Source organism: Saccostrea echinata, unplaced genomic scaffold, assembly GCF_033153115.1.
Source record: "Saccostrea echinata isolate AGI-Se365-2 ecotype Australia unplaced genomic scaffold, CSIRO_AGI_Sech_v1 ptg000009l, whole genome shotgun sequence".
NCBI lineage: Eukaryota > Metazoa > Mollusca > Bivalvia > Ostreida > Ostreidae > Saccostrea > Saccostrea echinata.
In genome coordinates this window covers 18,044,606-18,068,310 of record NW_026889758.1, presented here as the reverse complement: position 1 = coordinate 18,068,310, position 23,705 = coordinate 18,044,606, and the positions used below count along the sequence as shown (strand labels likewise).

The following is a 23,705-nucleotide window of genomic DNA, read 5'->3' as shown; positions in this document are numbered from 1 at the left end:
AAAATATCGGAGTTTCATTTTCATTGAAGAAGTAGTTGTCTATGATATCAAAAAGCATACTAGTAGTTTTTTAATTCATCATGATCAATGGTTGTATAAAGTCTAGAAAAGTCGTACGTTTTGATGTTACTGACTTTTGAAAAAAAAATATGATTTTAAATTTTCTTAAAGTTCTTTTGAGATTTTGAGAATCAACATCTGTTTTACACGACCTATAATGGTGTAGCACAATACGTTTCAAGTTTCACCTTTACGGCAGTTAATATTTTCGTGAGTAGTAAAGATAGGGACTTGGTAGACCATTTGCCTGACCCGGCAATACTTCTTTGTTTGTAAGGATTTATATGAAATTTAGGATTCCAGTATAGGTAGGGTAGACTGAACTCCTTGATTGCTGGAATGTCAAAAGTATTAAAGACTGAAATGTGATTTTGAAGAATTTTATCCTTAAAAAATGAACTGTGAGTAAAAGTTGGATTTCCAGATGTAGAATTAAAACCAAGTTCTGATGAAATACAATTATAATAATAAACCTTACAAACAAAGACGATGTTGTTACAACCTTGACTGCTGGAACCTTAAGATATTGTTCATGTCTATCTAAGCCTTTTATCACCTTCGATTTCGTGAAAACGGAAGGATAAATGGTTAAAAAAATAAAAGGTCTTCTTTGGTTATTAGTACCAGAATTTATGTTGCTGCGTTTGCAGAAAAAATACAATACCTGCGTAAGCGGGTTGTGTGACTTTTCTACAATACCTGCAGTGCATGTAAAAATCCGTACTAACTAACAAAGAAAGGGCATTTTATTGTTTATATTTATATCTGAATAAATAGCACATAAAGGAGGATTAAGTATGCTAAATATTTTTGTATTACTCATATGTATGTCATTGTATTTTTGATTTTTGGAAGAGCCACTGCTCAAGAAAACTATATAGGTGGCTTGCTTAGTTTTGATAAATAACAGTAGTTTTCATACGAAATAAAGGAGATATATGCAGTGGATGTAAATATTGTATAAATAAATCCCAATTTTTTTTTTATAAACCTTGATAAAAGGCACTGTGCATTAGTAAGCTTATTTTTGGACAAGAAGTACATTGCCTTATTATAAATATAAAACTGAAACTCAAAATGACTTTTACAATAATAATTAAAGAGGGAATATATTTTTAGGGTACTAGGGATAGAGAAAAATACCCCTTTTTTCTTAAAAAGATATATATTTCAACCACCACCCCTCCCTACATTATTACTATACAAAAAGCATTTTGAAAATGTAGATAAAATGTAGGTTTGATATACGTGAATTTCCAACTTCCATATGCGACACTACAGATGAATAATTCCTCAACTGGTCATGATTTCCACTCATTAATTTTTATAAGATCACATTCTGATGATCATTGATTTATACAATTTACATCCACCTTAGAGTTATGATACCAAGTTTGCCAAATGATAGCTTAAGGTGTGATTAAGATTTATCGTGGTTTTATTCAAATAAATGATCTAACAAAAACTGTTTGGATGTTTGGTTTAATTCATTTCTTGTTCTTGGTTTTGTTAATTCTAAAAAGGTATTTCACAGTTGGGGTCTATGGCAGTAGTTGAAATTCCATCTGCATCCCCATACACAGCGAAAGGCCGAGTGATGTTCAGAATGTTAGGATGCCTGCAAAGGCTCCCAAAAGCACTGATCCTGATATTTAAGCCAATTAAAATCAGATTTTTGTTCCATGTACATACTCGATGCCATTTCTAAAAGATACAATTTTCATTATATTGGCTGATATTGCAGTAGAATTTGATTTCTTTGAATTGTCCTTATTTGAATTCTTGGCTGGGTTAGAGGTGATAAGGCCTTAAGAAAATATTATGTATCTGTCCTATCGCAAAACACTTGAAACAGCAGAAACTGAAAAGTTGGGATTTCTATTGAAAGCTGAAACGATGCACTGTGTCAAGTCATGTTTCTCTATGCCCAATGCTATGCGATTTGTCTTAGTTTTGTCTAATCTACCTATTGTGACTGCATATGGATGCAGAATGTTGTTGGAATGTTACGGTTAATGAAACAAATTTACTTATTTAAACATGCCATAATCTAGAACATTAGTAATGTTTCGTTATATCACTCCCATTTTAACATTTTTTGCAATAATTTACAATAGAAATTATATCAACATCCATATTTCACAATGTCTTAATTATTAAAATTCTTATTTTTGATTTTTATTAATGATTTTTCCCATATTTTTTTTATTCCTTTTAAATGTTTAAAATTGGCGTTCAATTTTCGAAAAGAAAAAACATTAAATTGTTAAATCTTTACAGTAAAATTTCAAAATATATCAGACTTAAGTGACCACAATTATGCATTGTTCTCATTCGGATGAAGTCAGTCTAGTTTGGCTCGGTGGCTCGGACTGGACAGTTGAAGGAACATGGGTTTGGGAGCCAGATGGTAAAATAATACAGTATTCTAACTTTGCACCCGGTAGACCAAACAACTTTTTCGGTGAAAACTGCCTAGATAAGGAACAAAGTCAGCAATACCGATGGAATGATCAGGACTGCGACGAAGAAAAATGTTACATTTGTGAGAAAAAGTAAGTTGATTATATCTATCTGTCGACGATAAATTACTAGTATATCATTCTAATAAATAGATGTCAGTCCTTATCTTCGATCGAGTTTTATCTTCTATGCATCAATTTGTGGCACCAACAAACGTGCACTTTATGTCCAGTCTTATTATCGGCATCAGGAGCCGTCGATCTCTTTGTGGTTGTGTTATAAGTGCAAATGGGGAAATGAGATGTAATTTTATTTTTATCGGTTCGATAGAATATATATAGAAGTTACGAATGAAACATAATAAAAACTTGCTTTATATTAAGTTGTAGTTGTTGTTACCATGTTTCAATTTATTTTCATTTCTTACATGAAATTATTGATTTATGATTTTATAAAAAGGGTTTACAAGAGGTATTCCCCGACATGGGAGTGTGTAAGTTATAAATGCAAATCGGTATAAGTTTTCGAAATTTAATTGCAATACCTAAATGATAAATAAAAAACTAACAATTCAATTCACTTTATTGACAATTACCATGTCGGCATACAGTCATGAACATTAATAACATAAAACAAATTAACACGATGAATACAAGCATATACAATTTTTTTTATATGATAAAGCTGCGAATGACAAAACGATAATTTTTTCTACAATTCGTATTTATTGTGTTGTCCACATCGTGCCTTGCAGCATAGATTACAGAAATCATCTGCATCACCACGGTGTCATAGATCCAGGGGTATTAGCAAATGGAACGTTTATCCTTTTTTTGTCATCTGGAGATCTGATTATGTCTTCTTCAATTTGATGATAATACATTCTTTTGATTTATCGCTGATTTCAAATCGATGAATAAATTTTACATGTGTAATTTGCTCAACACATGCACTAATTTAATTTTTAGTGCATTTATCATTTTGTATATTTTTAAAGCTCTGTATATAGTTTTGAAATTAAAAAAAAATCAAACTTTTTCTACTTTGAAATTTCTGTGCTCTAGGGACTCTTTCTTTTGAAAATACTAAAAAATGATTAAATGTTTGTTGCCGATTTGATACTTTGCCTCAATTTTAATTTGTTTCAACCTTGTTTCGCAACACCTCAAAGAAGGAGTTCAAGCATGGCGTAGGGGTCTTGTTGTTTGCTTTGGATTAGAAAAATTTAGATCTGCAAACAGTTGCATGGCTAAGCAAGTGAAAGTTTGTAATTTGATGTTTTTTAATGAATATTTACTATTACATATGTTAAGTTCCCAATCTTTGGTGGGTCAACTGTGAATATCAATAAAAGTATGCTGATTATGATGATCCATATATAACTAGATTATAATTAGTTGTTTTAATTAGTTTCTGTCATTTTTTTAAAATTAATGATTTTTTTTAATCAAGTATTTAGTCAGACCCACAAAGCAGAGCATACACTGTGTTGACAAGAAGAAAATTATTACCATTGACACTATTAGTGTAAAGTATCGGCAAAGAAAGGAATAACATTTATGGAGTTCACATTCCACATTCCTCTTATTCGCATAGTATTGTTTGATAAGATATCTATGCACTGATTTCAAGCTTTAGTTTCAATGAACTTTAAGTAATTGTCTATTGTTTATCAACACCATTCCTGTCAAAATGACCCTTTCCGTTATCCATCGTGCATTATGGAAAAAAATGTTAATATCGATCATCAGCATTGTGAAGGGTTGTCAAATAATGTTCTTCGTAAACAGACTATATAAAAGGGTGTGTGTTTGTGTAGAATGTTTCAGTTCGTCCGTTATATTACAATCTCAAACATTAACATGTCAAGCTTAAATTTCAAACGATGTTTTCAATTGTGGTTATTTGTTCCTGTTGCAGAGACATCATAACCGGGAATCTTGTTGGATGAAAGCATTTACCGAAAGATTCTGCTGTAGACCAGTACGATAAATAAAACTTTTATGCAGTGTTGCATTACTTATTACTCAGGATTTTTTTTTTAATTTATTCATTTATAAGTTGCTAAGAAACTACAAATTCTAGAGGTAATATACCACCTTCGGATGGATAGAATTAATTGTAGATTTTAAACATCTAAGGAAAATATCCTTTTATAAACAATCTTAGATTTTGAGCCAGAAATTGTAAGTTGTCTTAAAGTTTTATTAAAGAACACACATAAAATTTGCAATGTTATTCAGAATTGATGCCCTGTCAATTTAAATTTTCAAGCTTCAACATTTTTTTTATGATTGTAATTTTGACTAAAGTTTAAGATTGTTTCATGATCCTGGGGCCTGGACAGGTTTGATGGGTAGAGTAAGTATAATCGGGTTACTGGTGTACATAAAGCCAGCCTGAACGGGTTGGATGGGTGATTTACGACTACAAAACTGTAGCAAAAAATTGTAACAATGGATGGAAATGTTAGTACTATGAATACTGTAATTTGTAAGACAGATAATTAGTGCGGGAAATCGGCAGCTTAATTATTAATCGATTTCCTGTAGAACGTTAAGCCAAACGATAGTATAATTGACTAAAAGTACTAGGTAAGGTGAGTGTCAAAGTTGGTCTTTTATTGGGAATATGAATTTAATAACCGGTTTTTTATTTATATAATGCTGTTTGAAGTTACCTCAAAAATCAAAACCATGAGGAGTTATATAGGAATAATTTCTCAATGGTAAACTTCATTTAGCATTAAATATATCCCTAGGGGCGGTAATCCAAAAGTAAAGTCACTCACTATTGCTATGAAATCTTTGATAATGAGATCATTTTGTCTGTTGCCTAAAATTAAATATGAAGATAACGAACAGTATTCAATCTCGAAAGTCCAATGAATCGATACAAATTTTGAGCAGAGCAAACACGGACCTCAAAATTTAGAGGTGGGATCAGGTGCCATGGAGGAGTGAGCATCCCCTGCTCCCGGTCACACCTGCCGTGTGCTCCTTGTCATGATCGAAAAAAAACCGGAAAAATCCGTCGACAGTTCAGTGTAGAAATAATATTAATGGCCTAACAATTAGCGTGAAAAACGTCAGTCAGCATTTGACTCAATGATAGGTTGTTTGTGCTGACAAGGTCATTGTATCGACCGTAAAACTTGCGAAATGATGACTTCAAACGAGACTGATGATATCCTTGTTTCATCAACTTAAATGTCAATAGCTTGTCTCGTTTTAGAAATTGTTCATACGTAGAGCATGCTCTTGCATATCGAATCAACTGAGAGACATAAACTCCATATGCAGGTGATAAGGGTATATTGCTCATAAGTAAGGGAAGTTGACGATTGAAAAGTTGAAGTCATCACGTTTATTATAAAGCATTGTTGTTAGGTTACCATTAACGGCTTTTTCTAGTAAAATATCTACATATGAAACAGATGTGTCAGACTCTGTGGTATCTTTTATTTCAAGCTCATTGGGATATATCGAGTCGACATATGAATGAAAGTAACTATTTTTAATTGATAATACGTCGTCTATATATCGAAATGTCGAGTTGAAGGCCACAGCAACTGTTTTCTTCTCATGTAGAAGTTTTTGAATGAATTCGGCTTCATACGAATACAAAAACAGGTCTGCTAATAAGGGGGCGCAAATGGTACCCATGGAAATTCCAACAGATTGTTGGAAGACCTGATCTCCAAAAACTCGATAGATATTGTCAATCAGAAACTCAAGCATCTTTTTAATATCAACTTCAGAGTACTTGTGTGTACAATCAGAGGACTTTTTAACAAAATAATTTTGTAAATGACCAATGACAAGGTAAGTTACGAGTTCCATTTTTATTGAAAAAGCAGCTGTCCTAAAAATCATTCAAATAAATACAATACTTTTTTTAAATCCAAAAATGAACACAAGGTTAGGTTATCGCCGCGCGAAAACAAAGTCATTTTGACGTTATTTTTCGGCACTCTTTTCAGTTAATCCACAAATCTATTTATTTTCTCACATGCTTACTTATTTTTATGCTACAAAGCATCTCGCATTAATTTTTTTAATTATTCCAATTCCAAAGCTTATTTCCATATTCATAAATCCTGTATATCGTCAGATTCAAGAGAAGTGACATTAAAGTTAGACTGATCGTCTGCTTGCTTTCATCTTCTTCCGTGGAGAAAGTTGATGACCTGATTAAAAACCAAGGCTTGACGTCAGATACTCTTACTCCAAAGATGGGAAATGATAAACTTTATATTGATGAAAAAATACATAAAATCAAGTCATATGATAGCGTGTAACAGGAAGAAAGTGCATGGATGATCAGCGAGTCTTTAACGTCGATTCCTCTTGAAACTGATGCCAAGGGAGAAGATTGATTGATATTGTTCAACGCCGAGTCGGCAATATTTCAGCCATATTTCGGCGGCCAAAGGAGAAGAAATTCGCACAACGAAATAAATATGGAAATGAAGTATGGAACAGTTTATATAGTTTTAATAAAACAACTCAAAGAGAACTTGGCTATGTAGATTTTTAAAATACGTGCGGCGATGGACCAATGACAAAAAGTCAATGCGGCGATAGACGAAATCTAACCTTATGTTCATCTGAATAGTTTAAAACGTATCATACGTATTTGAATGACTTTTAAGGCAAAGTCAAAATATACAGAGGTATAAGTGTACATATAAAGGTTATATTGATAAAATTCAATTATTTATGATTTCATAGCAGTTTTGTTTTGTTTTTTTTTTTTTTTTTTTTTTGGATCAGCTCTTGTAGTAAGTGTTTATTATGAATGCAGTACTTGAATCCGTTGGAATAGTTCTATTACAAAGTTAGTAAAACCTTACGAAAATCAGGCTGTGTACAGTCTTCGCTAAGTAACACCGAGGCCGTTATCAGTGATGACCCTGGTGTGGATTAAATTTCGTTACGGTGTCATTTCTTTAGTAAACATGGGAAAAGGCTTTATTCTAGTGACTGTGCTTTTCTATAGCACAATTGGTGAGAAAATTAACGAACAAATATTATTTGAAATTTATAGTCATTCAAAGGCTAAGAGTTAATTTATTAACAATGTAAACGTTATTTAATATCAACATTTGAATGTTAGGTGCAGTGGTAACTTCCCTTTCTTTCTTTCTTTCTTAGTTCTAGGTTGTCAGAATGGTTGGACAGTGAACAAGAATTCTTGTTATCATGTCAGTCGCGATAGGGCTTCTTGGGTGGAGGCCATGGTATGATATACATTGAACAATAGCAAAGAAAAGAAAAACCTCGGCAAATATATTAATATTTTCAAAGTTCAGTCTTTGACATCTTAAAGTAAAAAGAATGAATAAAAATGATTCTTCAAATTGCTTAATAGACCATTCTTTTTTTCTTGAAATGTTACATTTTTTGAAACAGAGAATGTGTGAAATACACGGAGGTGTTTTAGCTGAAGTTGACAATTCTGAAGAACAAGCTTTTATAGAAAACCTGCTTGCAGGATTGCACGGTAATTAATCTTTCTCTCTGAGGATAAATAGAACAGTTGTATGTAAATAGCTGTCTATACAGTTTTGAATGCTATAATTAGTTTGTAAACTAATAATCTGCCATAAGGTATATTCTTAAAGATCGTTTGTACTGGTTGGGAGGGTCTGACTGGACAACAGAAGGCTCGTGGATTTGGGAAGCTACAGGAAAAGCAATCAATTATACCAACTGGCAGCATGGACAACCTGATAATTCCCACAACTTAGATCACTGTCTTGTACTGGACCGCCACTCCCATAACAGATGGCTCGACAGAGACTGTCACGAAGCTATACACTACATTTGCGAAGATCCGTATGTATTCAATATATACATGTACATCAAATAAGTTTTTTTCGTAACCCCTTAATAAATAAACATCATTAGTAGAATCATGCTGAATGTGTTTGAATTTACGAGAGTAGACTTTGCCTTCAACCTTTTAAATCGTCTCTGTATACGATTCTTTTTGCACACAAATTGATTATCTCCCACAAGTTGAAGAGAAAATCAATATTAATTTAGAAGAAACTTGAAAAGTATGACCAATTTTCCGAAGTATTCTCGTTTAATGTTCCATTTTGTTACTAAGCGAATGCTTTATACCATGTGTATGGTTGATATAACTATAAACTATGTTCTCAATTTTTTAAACAACAAATCCTATTCACAGTGATCGGGATCCTAGCTGTAATCATTTCACTTTGTTTCACACATACTAGTATATGACCGTGACTAATTTTAATTTATTTATCAAATAATAAAATTTTAAAAAATCACTCCCTGAATGACTGTGGAGTACCTGCAGCCTATACATAATTTTTAATCATTTTAAATATTTTCTTTCAGCGAGGTTGAAGGGTCCTCAAATCAAGGACTGGTCGGATGATCAGTTTTATTGTACAATCTAACAATAAATCTTTACTTCGTTGTACAGAGATTCGTCTACGGCAATTATTTTTCTGGTTAATTGATATTTAAAGTTGCATGAATTTTTCTTTCTTTTTTTAATAAAAAATAATTCAGTTCATTTTTTTCTGCAACAGTTAACATACAAAATTTAATTAGAAATTTGGTTTTTACATAAAATTGGACTTTTTATTAGATATTAGTGTATCTTCATTATGTGTTTTGTGAAATAATAAAGCAATTGGGATGATGAAATATGTTCAATTACTTAATAAACTAACAATGCACATGCAACGGTTGACAAATTGAAATCACGTGTTACCAGAAAATTTGAATATTAATAATCAATTCTAACAACTGGGAAAATGTTATCGCTTACTGCAGTTTAATGACAAAAGAAATAATTTTTGTTGCTGGGTTTTTAACTTGTGAATCTCTCCTCTACAAAAAAAAAAGATTAAAAATTGTTAAACCTCTCACAAATTAAAAGGTTTTGGTGTTGATTAATAGCATCGAACCTTTACTCATCAAACATATAATTAACAACCAGGAAAGAACAATTTTCCAATAACTCTAATTTTGCTAAGTAAATAGTACAGTTTGATAATGTTTTCGGAGTGGATATAGTTAATACTGCAAATACAAATTGTGAAGATTCCTAGCAACACTTAGTAACGATATAAAATCATTGATGTTGAAAGCACTTCAGTTAATAGATAGTATATTCAATCTACCGAGACAGTATTATTACTAGATACCTGAGTGATTTAATATAATACTGTTTATATAACAAACTGAAATGATTTAACGGATATTTCAACACTTACATGTATTATCATTTTGTATTTTACCTAGCTTATACATTTTCAAATTTGTAAAGATGCTTACTCCTCCATGGCACCTAATCCAACTATTGATGTTCTTGGAGGTCCATGTTTGCTCTGCTCCCGATTCGTATTGTTACAATGGACTTTTGAGCTTGATTACTCTTCGTTATCTCCATATCGCATTTTACAAGGAAAGGGGCACTCGAGGAGGTCTTTTAGGGAAAAAAAGATTTTTCAAGAAAAATCATATTAATTATTTAAATGTTTCAAATGGAAAACTGAAAAGTTTGAGTGATGTTCCGATTATACGCAACCAACCAATAGCTCTCTGTTCGGCGGATAAAATGGGAGGTGATATGTTAGATGAACAACCCACCAGTCGTTCAAGGCATGCTGTAATTTTGTTTTACAAGTTGCAAGTATGTGTTATCCCCTTGTCGTCGGCCAGCATGTATTTTTTGTGTCGCATTTTGCAAAAAATCCTTTTTTCTGTTTGTTTGTTTGATCAAGGATATATAAAGGGATTCTCTTGCATTTGCTTAATACAGATGAAAATGTTTAGCTAAAATTTCATAAATAATCTATTTTGCACGAACTAATACTAAATGAAGGTGTCCGGAAAAAATTTTCATAAATCTTTCATAGTAATTCACTTATGAGATAATTCTGTTAATTATATACATGTAATTTTAAGATGTATGTTAATATCTTATTTTCTTTTTCATTACCAGCCCACTGTTTGGCACAAATTAGATTATAGCAGACAAAACTTGTAAGAATATAGCCTTTGTTTGCATGGCAAATTATTACAACTGCGTTTTTTAAGAACTTGGTTTTAATTCCACATCTAGTAATCCAGTCTTTACTCAGAGTTCCCATTCAAAGAATTAAGTTCTTTAAAATCACCTTTAAGATTTAAATACGTTTAACATTCCAGTCAGTGGAAGTGAGTTTGATTTATCGTACCTATACTGGATTCCAAAACTTCATAAAAATCCTTACAAAGATATATTGCAGGGTCCAGTAAAGTTCAACAAAGCCCTTGTTCTTACTCCTCACTAAAATATTAACTGCTGTGAAGGAGAAACTTCATTGTTCTACAACATATTCAAGAAGTTGCGTAAATTATATGCGGATTCATTTCCTAATTAAAGAACATTTGGAAAACTTAAAATCTCGAAACTTTTCAAACATCAATAGCATCAACACTTAAGACTTTCTATGCTTTATACAGTTTTTCCTTGTGATAAATAAAAAGCAAGCCTTTTGACATTGTAGACAACTGCTTTCTCAGTAAAAATGGAACGTGAAAATATTTGAACATCTACTAAATTGTTTTGTTAAAAATCATTCTGATCCTATATACAAGTACTCTGAAGTTAATATTAAAAGATGCCCGAGTTCTTCGTTTACAATATCTATGTATTCTTTGAAGACCAGGTCTTCCAACAAACTGTTGGAATTTCGCTGGGTACTAATTGTGCTCCTTTTTAAGCTGATCTATTTTTATATTTCTTTGAAGAAGAATTTAGTCAAAAACTCCATGGGAAGAAAACTCTTGATGTGGCCTTCAACTCAGTATTTTGATAAATCGACTATGTTTTTTTTCAATTGACGATACATCATTCGTATGTTGACACGATATACTAGTACCCCAGTGAACTAGAAATAAATACTACAGAGACTGTCACATGTTTTTATTTGCACTTCTTACTGACTATAGATGATAATGGCCAACTAATAATTAAACTGTATGACAAACGGGATGACTTTACCTTTTCCATTATGAATTCTCCTTATTAGTCCCCTACCGGTGAAATCGGAGGGGACTATAGGTTTCCTCTGAGTTTATCCGTCCGTCTGTCTGTCCGTTCACTAGCTGTCCCTCTGTCTGTCTGTCAGTCTATCCCACTTGGTTTTTCGCACTTTTTTTCTAAATGCTTGCAGATATTGAGCTGATTTTTGGTATGTGAGTGATTCTTGATGAGCTACAGATCAAATTTGCTTTTCGTTACGCTTCAGTGATTTTTGACTGAATTACGACCTTTTCAATTTTTCCGGGTTTTCCGCAATTTTTTTTCTAAACGCTTGCAGATATTGAGCTGATTTTTGGTATGTGATGAGTTATAGATTAAGTTTGCATTTCGTTCCGCTTCATTGATTTTTGACGGAATTATGGCATTTTTAATTTTTAACGGGAACCAGATTACACTTGCCGGTAGGGGACTTGTATTGCTAATGCAATACCCTCAGAATGCTTGCTTATGTAGCAATATTCGAACATAGTGTTTATATCTCCTAACTGATTCAATAAACAAGGACATGAATACAATCAATTTTTAAATCGAGGTATGCTCGCCTACTGACAAATAAGATGATGTAACAAAGATTTCAACAACCCTATTTAAAGTCAGCATGAACTTGTTTGTAAACACAACCTATCGTTGGGTCTGTCTGAGAATTGTCTGAAATTTTTCATACTATTTGATAGGTCATTGCTTTTTAGGTGTACTCCGTCTACATAAGGCTCACGGCGGGGTCAACCAGTCGATATAGTTGCATATCTAGCACCTGATTCTACCTCTGGTGTTTCTAGGGGTCCGTATTTTTACCCCTTTTCACGATTCGGTTTGTTTAATAGATTTATGAGATTGATCATTGTTCGTAATCTTTACCTTTTACATCTCAACAGCAAATCGACTGAATATCTCTTTTATTCCAAAATGCAGGCCAATTGAATGTTCTAAAAATGGAAACAACCTTCTGTAAATTGAATTGAAGATTATAAAAACAGATACTTCAACTCCTTTTTTCTGTAAATATTTCATAACGGACATGAAATGCCTCAAAAAATGGACCTATTTCGTAATGGAATCAATAATGTTAATGATATTTTCTAGGGCTGGGACGATACAACTTTTTCTATATCGATGCGTATCCCGATATTTGAGCCACGATACGATATGTATCACGATATGTTTAATTGGTTATAAATTCTTTTTTTATATTGAAATGAACAAAACATTTCTTCACAAATAAGAATAATTTATTCAAAGAAGTTGCATATCTGTTGTAAAACTTAATTATTTTGCACAAGTGGTCTTAATTATTATGTATTTCATATTTATATTTATATTAAGCATATTTATTTTATATATTAAACCCAAAATGTTAAGTAAACAAAGAAAAACACAAGTCAGAATTTTTTGGGCGATATGTCGATATTTCTTCATACGTATCGATATGCGTATCATCCTCACATTGAATCGATATTATCGATATCTCGATATATCGTCCCAGCCCTAATATTTTCATGAATTGAAACAAAATAAGTTAACAGATGTAGCCTTTCGATTAAGTACAATGCTAAATAACTCTATCAGTATTAAGAAAAAACCCTTAAAACAATAAAATTCGAACAGCTTACTTCATTTTGATTTCTAATCTCTTTGTGTTGAAAAACTTGAAAACTTGCATGCAATATGAGATTCAATTATTTTCCAGTACTGTAACTCTTTCCTTAAAAAGAAATATATCAAATGTAGCTTATTTATTCGACCAATCCATAGATGTATCGACTTCACAGAATAGCATATTAATTTCGCGTTTTGTACTCGGTCGAGAGGTATTTCTTTGAAATTGACATATCTACGGATCGCTCTCTTAAAAGGCTAATATTTTTTCTATATAGTCAATCAAGGTAGCGAATCTATGATATTTTACAACATAACACTTTTGGTTCCATTCCATAATGGTCATCGATTTGATAACTATAGATAGACAGTTTTATTGGACGCAGCAAGTTCAAGCAGTGAAGCAATTAACCAAAAATATAGTTGATGTAACTTCCGTCCAGAGAACAGTCTTAAGGAATACAGTGGGGAATTTAAATTTTGTAAATCTGAAATCCTGCATGTCATTTGATCTACATTTGAATCATTTTCAAATAGATGTGTTTGAAAAGGTTTTAGAATGAAAGGATTTAGTGAAAGATACATGTAATTCAATTATGAATTAAACAAAGACCAGGTATCATGATATGACCTTTATCTCTTTTCAATCGAATGTAGACTTCCTTTGACCTGGCAATCATAAGATAGGACATACTACGTAACAAACATGCAGACAGCTGACAGGAAAATACTTGTTTGTACAATTCTAATTTCTACAGGTAGTTCTCTCTCTCTCTCTCTCTCTCTCTCTCTCTCTCTCTCTCATATAAGATATATGGTTTAATTTGAACTAAATATAGCTGTAGGATGTCCACCTGGGTGGCAACCATTCAGGAACTCCTGCTATCACGTGTCATTAGAGGAGGAATCTTGGATGGATGGGATGGTAATATGCGTTCTATTTCTCTTCATTATGTAGTACGAATAAATTTATTTACAAAATGCATCAAGCATATTAAACCTTATATTTGAATATTTATTATAGAAAATGTGCGAAATACATGGTGGTTATTTGGCGCATATAGAGACCGCAGAAGAAGATGAATTTATAGCTCAACAGATGCGTAGCTATTCAAGTGAGTTCGTTTCTTGGTATAGACTTAAAACTGTTTAGATAAATTGCAATTACATTATTACTATAATCCATTGAATAAATGAATTGTGCATCATCCAGGTAATTTTGGACAGTACTTTCAACCGTTTTTCATAATGCAAAACTTGGGATGACGTTTGATATAAATTTGAGAGTGAATAATTTAAATTTCATAGTGAAGAAAGAAATAGAAGGGTCATTCAAAAAGGTTTGTCTTCCCCAGTCCTTTATTAAAAATTAAATATAGATCACTTCAGACACACTTGTAACGGTTGACTGAATTCCTTATCAACCGCATCGTCCTTGAAGAAAAAGAAAAAAATGAATTTTTGAAGTTTTATGAACTTTTAAAATCCCCTACACGTGCTACTCTGTTGCTTTATGATGGAGAAAAAGTAAGTACAACAATGGATATATGAAACTACACTGTGCTAAACTAATAAAAAAAAATAAGCAAAAGAAAGAAATACACAATATGTATGGAGACTAACAATTGTCAAAGAAATCGTAGATCAATTTCCAGGTTGTTGAAAAAAATTTAAGGATGGAAGAGAAAGTGTTAAAGATGATGCACGATCAGGGAAACCAAAAAACTTGCTGAAAACCAAAGACTTGGTAGAGAGAGAAGGAAGGTATACTGTTAAAGACTTAGCTCGTTTAGTAGGGATATCAAAGGAAAAGGTTCATAAAATTCAAACAAAAGGCCTCAGATACAGGAAGATCTCTGGAAGATGGATTCCTCACCTACTGAATAAGAAACAGAGAGCTAATCGTGTTTCATTATTCAACTATTCAAAAGAGGAAAGAACGACTATTTCACTCTCAAAATCTTTCCCCTTGTGACTTTTTTCTGTTCCCAAAACTTAACAGACATTTAGCTGGTAAACGCATTAACTCTAGATCCAATTCATCAGTGAAGGGTCTGTCTAAAGAGGAGTACAGAAAAGCATTTCAGAAGAGGATTTAGTTATTTAAGTCAATAGTTGAAATTCCAAACACGTCCCTAAAACCAGGAAACATGTAAAGGCCCCCAAGAGCAGTGGCATCCCCCACTTATTTAATTCAAATCTTTCATCCGCTCATATACACGCTACCGTTTTCAAAACAGAGAAAATTTTCATCAGATTGAGAAATATTGTAGTTTAATTTTAGTTCTTCGAAAGGTAGTTCTTTCGATTCTTAGCCAGAGATGAGACTTGAAGAAATATGAGCTAACTGTCCCTTCGCCAAATAATTGATAGCAGAAACTGAGGTTAGAGTCCATGAAAAAAAGAAATCTCTAGAGGGTGAAAAATCCACTGTATTGTCTGCAGAATTTAATTGGAATGTAAAGCTGCATAAAACAATTTACATTCACCAAATGCACACTGTAATGGTCTACAACATCCTAATACTTCTTGTGTAACCATCTTTCTAATTAATAGCCATTTCAGTACAGGTGTACAGATTACGTAATAAGTTTATTAATTCTTTTCACTACAATATTTTCATAATGAAATAAATAGAGATAACGAACAGTATTCAAGCTCAAAAGTCCATTAAACAATACAAAATAGGAGCAGAGCAAACACGGACCTCCAAAACATCAGAGGTTGGATCAGGTGCCATGGAGGAGTGAGCATCCCCTGCCGACCCGCCGTGTGCTCCTTGTCATGATCGGGAAATAACGGTAAAATCCGTCTACAATTCAGTTTGTAAATAATGGCCTAACAATTAGTCAGCATTTGACTCAATGATAAATTGTATTTGCTGACAAGATCATTGTGTCGACCATAGAACTTACCAAATGATGACTTTAAACGAGACTGCTGATATTCTTGTTTCATCAACTTGTTTGTCAACAATTTACCTCGTTTTAGAAATTGTACATACGTAGAGCATGCTCTTGCGTATCGGAGAGATATAAACCCTGTATGCAGGTGATGAAGGTATATTGCTGCATAAGTAATGGAAGTTGACGATTGAAAAGTTAAAGTCATCACGTATATCATAAAGCTTGGCTGTTAGATTACCATTAACGTCTTTTCCAAGTAAAATATTCAAAAATGAAACAGATGTTTCAGACTCTGTGGTATCTTTTATCTCAAGCTCACCGGGATATATCGTATGGGCATCAGAATGAAAATAACCATTGTTCATTGACAATACGTCGTCGATATATATCTAAATGTCGAGTTGAATGCCACAGCAAGTGTTTTCTTCTTTTCACGTATAAGATTTTGGACAAATTCTGCTTCATATGAATACAAAAAAGGTCTGCTAATAATAGGCCGCAATTGGTACCCATGGAAATTCCAATAAATTGTTGGAAGACCTGGTCTCCAAAAACCACATAGATATTGTCAATCAGAAACTCAAGCATCTTTTTAATGTCAACTTCAGAGTACTTGTGTGTACAATCAGAATTTTTTTTTAACAAAATAATTTTGCAAATGTCCAATGACAAGGTAAGTAAATTTGCGAGTTCCATTTTTATTGAAAAAGCAGCTGTCTCTGATATCAAAAAGCCTGGACTTTAATTTATCGTGAGGAACGGTTGTGTATAAAGTTGAAAAGTCACAAGTTTTAAAGCTGTTGATTTTGGTAAAATCTTGTGATTTCAAATTTTCCAAAAGTTCCTTGGAATTTTTAAGTATCCACATTTGATTTACACCACTTCTCGAATATATTGTTGCACAGTATTCTTGAAGTTTCTCCTTCACTACTGTTAACATATTAGTGAGGAGTAAAGAAAGAGGCTTGGTTGAACATTTACTGGAACCCGCTATGTATCTTTGTTTGTAAGGATTTTTATGAAGTTTCGGAATCCAATATAGATATGGTAATTCAAATTCACTTTGGTTGTTTGGAATATTAAAAATATTCAAAACTGACATATGATTTTGAAGAATTTCTTCCTTAGAGAGGGAACTATGAGTATAAGTTGGATTAGCACTTGTAGAATTAAATCCAAGTTCCTCAAAGATACATTTAATGTAATTTATGACAATGATACACAAATATATGTTAATTACCATATTTCACGCTCTCTAGCTTTACAATAAATATTTTTATATTTTCACATATATTTTTAATTCATTTTTAATGTCCAAATTTTATGTATAATTTTCTTAAATAACGATTCAAATTAGCAAATTGTGATGGAGGAAAAAAACTAATATTTGAACGACTTTTCGTTCTACTAAGATTTTATGTAATAACGACTATGTTTTCTTATTCCGATGTAGTCAGCAAGACTTGGCTCGGTGGCTCGGACTGGGCAGTTGAAGGGACTTGGGTTTGGGAGCCAGATGGTAAGACACTACAGTATTCCAACTTTGCACCTGGAAAACCAAACAACTTTTTCGGTGAAAACTGCCTAGATAAGGAATATGGACTACATTATCAATGGAATGACGAGGATTGCGACTCTGAAATATATTATATTTGTGAGAGACAGTGAGTTGATTATACTGTATTTGCTTACATGAGTTTAATGAATATGTACTTTAACATGGAGGCATTACATCCCCCATCTTCGATAGGCGAACTAATTGTGGATATCAATAATGAAAAAGGTGACGATAACGAACGGTGATCGATCTCAAAAATCTGCAAATAATATAAATATGTGAACAGGGCATAAAACACGGACCCCAGGAAATTCCTGAGGTGGGGTCAGGTGCCTAGGAGAGTGAACAACCCCTGTTGACCGTACACACCCGCCGTGAGCCCTATGTACTTATCAGGTAGACAGAACATCCCGTAGTCAAATTAGTAAAAACAAAGGCCTTACAGGTAGTATGAAACACGTCAGCCAAAATATGACACAATGATAAGTTATATTTGCTAACAAGGTCATTATAACGACCATAGAATTTACAAATTGCTGACTTTAAACGAGGTCGTTGAAATCCCAGTAATATCAACTAATCTGGCAGTAGCCTGCCTCGGATTAAAAAAATTGATCGAACTCGGAACATGCTCCTAAGTATCGAATAAATCGGGAGACGTAAACACCATATGTAGGTGATAGCGGAATATTACTACATGAGCAATAAAAGTTAACGATGAAAAGATGAAGTCATCTCGTTTGTCATGTAATGTAGTTGTCGGTTGGCCCTTATCGTCTATAGTCACTAAAACATACAAATATGAAACATATGTGGCGGACTCTGTGGTATCTTTTATTTCGAGTTCACTGGGAAAGATCGGACTGACATATGAATGGAACAAACTCTTCTTAACTGATAAAACGTCGATGACATATCTGAATGTCGAGTTGACGGTCACAGCACGTGTATTTATTTTCCCATGTAGAAGTTTTTGAATAAATTCTGCTCCATAGGAATATAAAAATAAGTCGGATAATAAAGGAGCACAATTAATTCCCCTCAAAATTCCAACAGTTTGTCGGAAGACCTGGTTAAAGAAGAATACATAAAAGTGAATGAGGAACAACAGCATCTTTTTTAATATCAACAGAGTACATTTGTGTAGAATCAGAGTGATTGTGAACAAGGTTATTTTGTTTATATCTAATCACAAGATACAGAATTTTCCGAGTTCCATTTCTAACAAAGAAGCAGTTGTCAAAACCCTAGTTTTTAATTCATAGTAAGGGATGGTCGCTTAAAATGTAGAAAAGTCTTACATTTTGATGCTATCAACTCGAGAAAAAATTGGTGATTTTAAATTTTCTAAAAATTCTTCGGAGTTTTTGAGAATTCACATCTGATTTACACCACTTCTGGAATATGCCGTAGTACAGTACATTTGAAGTATTTCCTTTACAGCGGTTAATTTGTAAAGAGTAAAGATAGGCGCTTGTTAGAGCATTTCCTGGACCCAGCAATGTATCTTTCTCTGTAAGGATTTCTATGAAGTGTAGGAATCCAGTATAGGTAGGGTAGATCCAACTCACTTTAGTTGACTAGAATGTTAAAAGTATTAAACACTGAAATGTGATTTTAAAGAATGTTATCCTTAGAATGTTAATTGTAAATGTATAATCTGATTTTGACGGTTCGTGTATAACTATCTGTGATACAATTGTATATACCATTGCATATTTTCTGTTATTCAAACTTATAAATGTCATTTTTCACATCAACAGATACTTTGTAATTCAGATCTAGTAAACAATGAACACGCTGTGCTGATTTTATTATTAATATTGCCCTGAACTACACGTCCCTTCACCAATTAATAGACAGTTTTGTGCAGAGCAGAGTGTCAGCCACAGAAACAAAGCTTTATAAAGTTCGCATTCCCCTTATCCGCATGATTTTGTACGAGAAAAGTCTATGCATTAACTTCAAGTTTTAGTTAACACGAACCTTAAGAAATCATCACCAATCCTGACATAATGACGCTTTTATTTTATCGTGAATTATGGTATAAATTTTATATCAATCCTCGCCATTGTGAAGAATTGTGAAATAATTCTATTTTTTATGAACAGATTATGTAAACAGTGTGTGCGGGGGAGGGGGAATATGTTCTACTGTACTATTTCAAACTCAAATATTAACACGTTTAACAATATACTGTTTTCAACTGATACCTTGTTCCTTTTACAGAAACATCATCGGAAATCTTATTGGATGAATGTGTTTACTGGATTTTCCTGCTGTACGTCATTCAATAAATGAAACTTTTATCCAGTGTTGCAAGGCTTATTGTTTCTAGGTTCCTTTTGTAATGAATAAAACATTTTTATATCTCATTTGCAGAGAAACTACAAACTTCTAAACTTAATATACTACAGCGTATTTAACATGTAATGCACATTTCAAAACTCTTTAATATTTAAACTAAACGTTCTTTAATCGCCTTCATTTAGCATTTGGTTATGTCACTCGTTAGCTTTTCAGAAAAGTTTGGTCAAATATATGATTTAAATAATACAAATTATAAAATATTCAATATAAAAACTGCTCACAAAATTTAATCATAAAGAAACAAGGTTTATGGGAGACTATTTCTTGTGGTGGAGGGACATTTAGAAGAAAAATTTTCAAATCTACATATTTGCTAAATTTAATATCTTAGAACTTTAGCTTTTCATATGTATACTCAGAGAATTTTGTCCTTTATCGTTATTATATGCAAGGAATATTAAAATAAGTTTCAATTAATATTAATAGAACACTCAACAGACTTTACAAAGAAATGAAAATATATCGAAGAAGTCAAGATAAAAATTACACTTTTTGCCTGAAAATTGCATATTTTGACAAATACTAGTATCTCAAAATGTACATAACATTCCCAAACTTTTTCTGTCATTATTTTAAACCACACGATACTTCCAGGCGATCAGCACTACAATCATAAAAAGCTTGATACAAGAAATTATTTTATTGCCTATTTAGATTTTCATTCTCCAAATATGATACTTTTTAGTGCAAAAAAGTCACACAATAATTTACGTGCATTTATTTGCAGGATTTTTTCAATGATAAATCTTATTCAATTCAAACTATTTTACATAAAATACGATTACATTATATTTATGACCATGTATCTGTTAAAATATGATAAAGATAAAATTGATTAACATAAAAAATACAATTCAAGTGCAAAAAAGCCAGGTTAATTTTACCATTGCTTAATAAGATGCATACACTGACCCCCAGTTTCCTCTGCGATTTTGAGTCATGCTATACAAGTAATTATCTAAAATGTACTTCTCAAAAAATTCTTGGTTTAACTCGTGTCAGGGGTGACATACCTTAAATACCTTAAATATATCAATAATATTTCTAATGAATGTATCGAAAGATCGTGAGTTCGAATCTCGGCCGCGGCTGACCTTAGTCGATAAAAAATAGGTAGCAACTGTTCCTTCGACATACTCTCGGCACTTTGAAGTGAAAGTTGCGGGTCCTTCGGATGAGACCTTAAAAACCGAGGCCCCGTGTCACGGCAGGCGTTGGCGAGATAAAGATCCCTCACTGCTCAATGGCCCTGAGTGCCGAGTAAAAGTCAAAATTAGAAGCCCTTCACCGGTATACGGTGACGTCTCTATATGAGTGAAAAATTCTCGAATGGGACGTAAAACAACATACAATCAATCAATCAATCTAATGAATGTAGTATAAGTGTATCCTTTGGAATACTTTATTTCTAAGTGAGCTATGAGTAAGAATTTTACAACTTTAGAATATTCAGTATCAGTTCTATAAGTGAGGAAACGATTTTCGAACAATTACTTTCAATTAAAGACTCGGCGTTCATCTATAAACAAAGCCATTGCTATTTTGATAGCCCGTGCACTGATAATTTTGTCAGGATGGTGAACAAAAAATCGTCTTATCATGTCAATCGCGAGAAGATAACTTAGATGGGGGCTATGGTATGCTAAACACCGAATATTAAAACAATTTTTATTTGTAATTAATTTTAAATAGTAATGCTAAAATCAAATCAATAATACCATTTTTAATTTTCTTTAGCAAAGTTATGATTTTTTTTTAATTTTCAACTGTGAAATCTGAAAAAATATAGAATAAACAATCAAGTGTACTGAATCTGCCAATTGTATTTTTTCAAAGAAAGTATGTTTTAATGCTCCTATGCGATTGTGTATGCTAAAATTACTGTTTAATTTTAGTCTGAAAAGGGTGAGCATGACGAAGAGTAATCCTTCACATAAATCCTTTAACAATAGGAATCTTGATCAGGGCAAAAACAGGGACCTTTTCAAGAAACCCTAGAGGTGGGATCGTGTCGAACTGTCAGACCTGCTGTAGGTTTTCTCAGGTAAACGGAGTAGTCAGTAGTCAGAATTGGTGTCTATTCAATTCTATTCAATTTATTCACTCAAAAACCATGTAAATGGTACATGAGGTACATAAACATTTAAAACATATATACATATAATACAGTGGGTCAAGCAAAAGGTGAGATTAATTCAGCTAGCTAGGGAGAACAGACCATACTATTAATCTTAGTAATAAATGTACATAATTTTTTCAAAGAATCAACATCATTTTGGCACATAACTTCACAAAACTTCATAGTGTTTGGCTTAGAGCAAAATTTTTGGTTCAAAAAAATTTTCCTCGGTTGGTTTGAAGCATTACATTCTAAAATATAATGATATTCATCTCCTATCTGATAACTATCACATAAGCTACAAAATCTTTCATTTCTTTGAGTACCATTCCATCTACCTATTTCAATTGGAAGATGGTGGTTTGTGGTTCTAAATTTAACTAAAGTTTTTCTAAATTTACATGATAACAGTGTTAAATATTTTTCGCACTCAAAATTGGTTTTAAAAATTCTATAATTTAAACTTTTTGAAGATTCTTGAACTTCACTATTCCACTTTTGAATATACTGATTTTTTAATCTTTGTTTGACTGTAGCAGATATCCATTCTACATTATAGAAATATTGCTCATACCATATATTTGATAAACCACATCTGTCAAAAATATTTTGTACAAATGAAATCCAGGAGTTTGTCATTTCTCCTTTATCATATTGTTTACGTAAATACATATATACAATTCTACACAATTTGTTTTCTTTTTCATACACAAGTTTTGCCCAGTATTTTACCATTCTTGAGTAAATATTTATATATAATGGAAACCGTCCAGTTTCTCCATAAATCATAATTATAACTTGGAGTAGTACTTTTTAAATTCAATATATGTTTCAGAAAACGTAAATGTACTCGTTCAATAATATCAATATTTTCATAACTCCATATTTCACAGCCATATAACAATACTAGGAAAACTACTTTATCAAACAGATCCAATTGACATTCGAAGGGTAGATTAAATTGTCTAATTTTACGTATCACACTATACATTGCCTTTTGTGCTTGTTCACATAGGTGTTTTCTTGCTTTACATAATGAGCCTGTACGAGAAAATACAATCCCCAAATAATTAAAATCTTTGACTACTTCTATGACACTGCCATTATATGTAAAAATATTTTTGGTTGTCTACCCTTTGAGAAAATAAGTATCTTTGTTTTCTTAATATTCACACACAACTTCCATTTTTCACAATATATGTAAAATTCATTTAATGCTCTTTGAAGATCGTCAGCAGTTTCCGCAAGTATTACAGTATCGTCGGCATAAAATAAAATAAAAAATTTCATAAACAAAAACAATGTAGAACAATGGCCTAACAATTGAAAGGAAACATGTCAGTCAAAATACGAATCAATAATTAAAAAAAGACATTTTTTATCGACAATGGAATTTGTAAAATGCTGATTTTAAAAGAAGATTTTGAATGCGCTTTGACATCAACTTATTTCTCAGAAGTCTGCCTGGTTATAAATATTGATCAGAACATGCTCTTGCGTACCGAATTAGTTTAGAGAAATAGACTCCATATGAAGGTGGAATTGGAATATTACT

The 23,705-nt window shown here is 32.4% G+C and overlaps 1 protein-coding gene across 1 annotated transcript in view; it reads left to right on the top strand.

Moving 5' to 3' along the window:
• The window catches only part of LOC133182482 (macrophage mannose receptor 1-like), a 34,287-nt gene extending 14,319 nt beyond the window's left edge, over positions 1-19,968 (top strand). The window contains exons 6-11 of the mRNA XM_061317329.1: positions 7,938-8,028; positions 8,150-8,363; positions 14,032-14,122; positions 14,222-14,312; positions 17,557-17,767; positions 19,891-19,968. Of these exons, the coding sequence (XP_061173313.1) occupies positions 7,938-8,028; positions 8,150-8,363; positions 14,032-14,122; positions 14,222-14,312; positions 17,557-17,767; positions 19,891-19,918 (726 nt within the window). The 3' untranslated portion in view covers positions 19,919-19,968. The remainder of the gene's footprint in view (positions 1-7,937; positions 8,029-8,149; positions 8,364-14,031; positions 14,123-14,221; positions 14,313-17,556; positions 17,768-19,890) is intronic.
• Positions 19,969-23,705: the final 3,737 nt, after the last annotated feature.